General features: G+C 51.2%; 1 protein-coding gene across 5 annotated transcripts in view; it reads right to left on the bottom strand.

Annotated features, from left to right (window-relative positions):
* Positions 1–236, bottom strand: part of Hmgn3 (high mobility group nucleosomal binding domain 3) — a 21,964-nt gene extending 21,728 nt beyond the window's left edge. For all 5 annotated transcript variants that reach the window (XM_023718654.1, XM_023718657.1, XM_023718655.1 and 2 more), the window contains exon 1: positions 129–236. In XM_023718654.1, the coding sequence (XP_023574422.1) occupies positions 129–143 (15 nt within the window). In that variant the 5' untranslated portion in view covers positions 144–236. The remainder of the gene's footprint in view (positions 1–128) is intronic.
* Positions 237–1,364: the final 1,128 nt, after the last annotated feature.

Consider the following 1,364-nt stretch of genomic DNA (forward strand, 5'->3'; position numbering starts at 1 on the left):
GCGGGGCGACCCCAGCGCAAGCGCGGACGGCCGCAAGGGCAGCAGGCGCCGGAACCGCAACAGGCGGGCGCGCCGAGACCCGTCCGGGGCCCAGGGCTCGCCCCGCGCGCCCACGAGGGACACCCTACCTTCCTCTTCGGCATAATGACCTGCGGGTCGGCGAAAGTGAAGCGACCGGTTGGGACTGCAAGCCCCGGACGCCGCCAAGCCGCGCCGCCGCTCCCGCTCGGCGCCGCCGTCGCCCCGCCCCCGCCCCCTCCAATCAGAAGCCTCGCCGGCCGGTGGCGACGCCCCATTGGCTGGGGTGGCCTTCTAAATTCCGCAAGGACACGCCTACCGCCGTGCCCCGGCAACCCGCTGCGGGAGCTGGCGCTCGGCGGGGGAAGGCGGCCTGGCAAGTGCGCATGCCCAGTTGCGCCGGCCGGCGGACTGCGCCTCCGGAGTTGCGTTCGTCAGGCCGGTTCCCTCCTTGGCACCGTCTAGGTCAGCGCAGTGTGCGTCTTCGTAGGAAGAAAAAAGGGGCGAGAGTGGGCAGTCACTCAAACTCCTGCGAGTTGGGTGTGGACGTTACTCTCTGGAAGGATGCGGCAGTCTCCAAGGGCCTCGGTTTTTCCCTTTATAAATCTAGTGGCAACCGTCCCCCAGGTCGCTTATCCCTGATGTTCTAAAATCCCAGTAATTCATCCCACTTTAAGCCTGGTGTGAAAAGGACATGAGTGTATTTCTTGTAGAAATTAGGGAGGAAATAAAAAGTTTAATTTTAGATTTCAAATATATATTTAAATGATCTTGTCATTTTTAATGCATTGCTTAATGTTTCCAAAGCTTCTCAAAGTTCTGCGTTGTAAAAGTGTCTGATTTCATAAGGCCGGTTTTACTGCGATAGCAAAACCAGGGAAAGACCTAAAAACGGCATTGTAGCTCAATATCCCTAGTAAACGTAGGCCCAAAAGTAATGAGCACATTTCAGCAAATCAACGCGACACCGCTTAAAAGGATGATACCTGACCGGTAGAGTTTATCCTCAGAATGCAGAGTTGGTTTAATATCTGGAAACCAACCGATACAATAGTTAATGTTATTGTTCAATAGTATTGTCGTAATTTGCTCACCTGTCCTGTATGTGCTGAAACAACATACACAAAGGGTTGTTTTTGATACCAGCATGGGGGTTTAAAAAAGTTTGACCTGAATAACTATATTTTTCATATCTCTTTGCTTATTCCTATTTTTCTACTGACCATCTGTTGCCATGCCTAACAATAATGCTTTCTTTCATTTTATGTATTATGAGTTTCCAATTTCAACTGACTAGCTAGTTTCTTTGGTTTTTTCAGTTTTCTGTATTTCGTGATTATTTTTAA

Source organism: Octodon degus, unplaced genomic scaffold (genome assembly GCF_000260255.1).
Source record: "Octodon degus isolate 3935 unplaced genomic scaffold, OctDeg1.0 scaffold00061, whole genome shotgun sequence".
Classification (NCBI taxonomy): Eukaryota; Metazoa; Chordata; class Mammalia; order Rodentia; family Octodontidae; genus Octodon; species Octodon degus.